The 3,658-nt window shown below is 50.1% G+C and overlaps 1 protein-coding gene across 3 annotated transcripts in view; it reads left to right on the forward strand.

The window, feature by feature from the left end:
* Positions 1-3,658, forward strand: part of LOC109304582 — a 132,611-nt gene that overhangs the window by 34,734 nt on the left and 94,219 nt on the right. For all 3 annotated transcript variants that reach the window (XM_019527265.1, XM_019527264.1, XM_019527263.1), the window contains exon 3: positions 1,218-1,708. In XM_019527265.1, the coding sequence (XP_019382810.1) occupies positions 1,218-1,708 (491 nt within the window). The remainder of the gene's footprint in view (positions 1-1,217; positions 1,709-3,658) is intronic.

The following is a 3,658-nucleotide window of genomic DNA, read 5'->3' on the forward strand; positions in this document are numbered from 1 at the left end:
GTTTTTGCCTATTCTGCCTCTATGCCTCAGGTTTCCTATCCCAGTCCCAGTCTCCTTCTCTATTGCCTTCTTTTCTTGTTCTTTATCAGTGTCTCTTTCCCGGTTTTCTCCTGCCCCAGCTCCCAATCTTCTTCTTCATCCTGTTCCAATTTCCACTCTACCTCATCCCATCTCCCACCTTCCCTTTGTCCTGCCAGTCTCCAGTCTTAGCTCTCCCATCCCTCTCCCTCAGATTCCTTGTTCCAATTTTCTTTTCCCAGCAGCTGGCTTTTAGCCCTTCTGTCTTCAAATCAGACAGTTTCACCTACCAAGCTGCCCAGGCCCAGCAGGTATAATTGGTACCACAACAGAAGCAGATTCATTACTATCACTTCTTGGCCATGGTTGCAGTTGCAGCCCCAGACTGGAACATGCTCAGTGTGGATGGAAACTCTCAGGCCAGAGCCCAGCAAAGTCTCCATTGAGCATGTGCAAATTGTGCTTTTGTCAAAGGGTCACGAGCTGGCTAGCTTTAGGCAGATTTTCACAAGGACAGCAGAAGCCATGTCCAAGGCACACAAGCTACTCCTTTAATAGAAATCATAGAGAAGTAGGCCGGAAGGGGACTCCATGGGTCATCTTGTCCAGCCCCCTGCTTGAGGCAGGATCATCCCTATCCAAACCAGCATCATATCTACCAAATGTCAGATCTCTGCCACACACCTCCCACATCAAAATACTTAAAATTTCATAACGTTAAAAGAACAGAGTCTGAATGAAATGTTGGGCAGCCTGAATAGTACATGGGGCTGGGAGTGCACAGGTAGCTCCAAAAAACACTAGCCTTTTCTGCTGAAACAACAAAATACCTCTTTTTAATCAACACTACTTGTATGACCTTCATCTCATTTGTGGCTCAGTCACTGGGAGAGAATACCATACATGTGCTCAGATATTTGAAACCAGCATATTACTTTGGAACATAGCTTTTTATTAGATTCAGGAAGTGAAATATGTAATGTGCAAGCCATACAGCTATTGTCCAGTTGGCTGTTGAAAAATTCATGTCCAGTAGCCAGCCTGCAGTAGAACATGCTATGTGGACTTCCATGCTTGCAGCAATGAGCAGGGAGGTCAGTTGGAAGAGTAAGGAAAGCGGATCAGAAGACAGTAGATCCAGTGGCACAGCAGGTGATTTAATTCTGTCCTACCATGTATGTTTTTCCTCCTCCTGTCAGAGAGAAGACGGAATTGTAACCTGATGCCCTTAGCCACCAACCAGCTCCAGAACCAGGAGAATCAGTGCTGCAAGGTGCGAGCCCTTTTCCATGCTAGCCTGGATCGCCACAGCTCAGAGGAAGAACTGGAGCGCATCAACCGAGAGTTTGCCGCTGAGAAACGGAAGTGGTCACAGGTCAGCAGGCTAGCCTGTTGTAGTGATAGCAACAACACATCCTCCAGTGATGAAGAAGTGAAGAACTTGTGTGGCATGACTTTCCGGCCTGTGGTGGAACAGGCAGACAGCCTGCATGCTAGTCCAAGCCCGGTGCTGTTCAGTGCCTCCCCACCTAAAAGACTCCAGCCCTTGGTTCGGAACCCAGCCCCCAGACCTTTGATCTTCACAAGCGTTGGGGCTGGTTTTGAGCAAGTCATGCCTTGTAAGAGACACCGGCAAGGATATGGGGATAAGGTCAGCAGGCCCAGCCTTGACTTGGAAAAAATGCAGCAGGTAAGACTGAATTACTCACAAGAAAGTTGGCCTCTCTTGAGAAGCTGCCACTGTAAGCAGAGGGTAAAGAGAGGCCTGGTGACTGAGGTACGGTATAGTGACATCATACATTGCCTGTCTTTGTGTGGGTGTATAGCCAGTCTATTCCAGTCTACAGTCACATAAGCCGTCTATAGTCACATAGCCAGTGTACTGCAACTTGTTCCAGAATATATTAGTTCTTAGCTATACCAGGATTTCCCATTTGAGGTAAAGGCTCTATCAACTGCATTGACACACAGTTGATTAGTGCTATTTCCATCCAGTAAGAGGGAAACGGTGAAGGATACATGCCATTCAGTTCATGGCACTACAGAGGGTAAAATCCAGTTTGGTTGTCCTAAGTGGAGTTACATCTAGTGTCCTCAGTGCACTTTCACCATTCTGTTCTTCTGGTGCAGCAAGTACAGGTAGGCCAAGATTTTTTTAAAAAGTAATAAATAATAATAATTACTTGTCCAGTTTAAAAGTAGTTCTGTACATCCCTCTCTACTGGAGGTGTACTGATACATTGGTCCCATATTGGATCGGCACCAGTGTAAGAAAAATTAACTGCATTGGCAGTTGGCTTTTTTTGGCTGATGTGGTGGATAATGTGGCTGATAAATGCCCTGTGCGTGTGCAGCTGCAGCACAGCCTGCAGGCGCCCAGGAGTGCAGTCTGGTAGTGTGGAGAGTAGCTGGGCCCTGCTGGTAAGTCTGTTGTGAGGGAAGGGGAATGGGGAGGGAAGAGGTGTAGGGGGCAGACTGAGATAGTGGTAAGGGAGGGAGTGGGGCAGGGGCAGGTACTGTACAGCCAGGGTGGGATGTGGGATGAAGCCACAAGTGGGTTGTCTGGGGGGGAGAGGGCAGCTCCTGCTGCTGTGTGCACCCTGGGAGGGCATGCGGGGCATGTGTGTGGCAAGGGTGGGCTGCTGCTGCTGGCTGAGGCTGGGGCAGTGCTGGGCTCTTTCTGGCAGGGGGGTTGGGCTGTGCTGTGCTCAGGGCGGGTGGCGGTGGTGCTAGGAGGGGGCTAGGATGAATTTTGGGGTGGCTGTAACTCCCCCCCCATATCCGTTTCCAGCACCGCCGCCTCCTGCCCCAAGTGCAGCCCGGCCGAACCCCCCACACCAGGAAGAGCTTGATGCTGCCCCAGCCCGCAGTGGCAGCTCACCCTCACCCTGCATGCAGATCCAGGGGAACATGCCCCCCATGCCCTCCTCGGGTGCATGCAGTGGCAGGAGCCGCCTCCCCCCTCCCCCGCATCCTCTGGACAAGCTGCTCATGGCTCTGTCTCCTGCTCTTCCCTGGCTGTGCAGCACCTGCCCCTGCCCCAGTCCCATTCCCTCCCTCACTGCGGGGGCCTTGATCTGCCCCCACCTCCCATGCCCCTTCCCCCACAACAGACTTACCAGCCAGATGCTGCTCTCCAAGCTGCCTGGCTGCATATCAGATTTCAACTGATATCAGCTGATATAGCTCGTTAAAAATCGGCCATCGGTGTTGCCCCAAAAATTCTCTATCGGTGCACCTGTACTCTCCACACTTCTTGGTCCTTGGTTCTTTTCTCAGTCCCCTGGGTTTACAGTGGTAATGGAGTTATTCTAAATTTTTGCTAGGCTGTATCTGAACAGACTTGGGTCATGCCAATCATTGCATTGGCTCTTACAGTCTGTGCTCAGCAAGAACTATAAAGTTGATACTGTACAGGGTGAATACCTGCTTCTGGTAGGATTGGCCAGACTGTCTGATTTGTCTTTCACTGGGATGCTATCGCAGTACTGAGTATTTCAGCTCCATACCTTATTATTTGTCTTTTTTTCCTGCACTGTTGTAGTGTCAGTTTTAAAATCACACAGGGAAAAAATGGACATTCCGGGTCTCCAGGCATCTGGTGACTCTAGTTGAGTGCAGAAGGGTCAGGACAAGAATA

This window comes from Gavialis gangeticus, unplaced genomic scaffold (genome assembly GCF_001723915.1).
Source record: "Gavialis gangeticus isolate Ggan-Ray unplaced genomic scaffold, GavGan_comp1, whole genome shotgun sequence".
NCBI lineage: Eukaryota > Metazoa > Chordata > Crocodylia > Gavialidae > Gavialis > Gavialis gangeticus.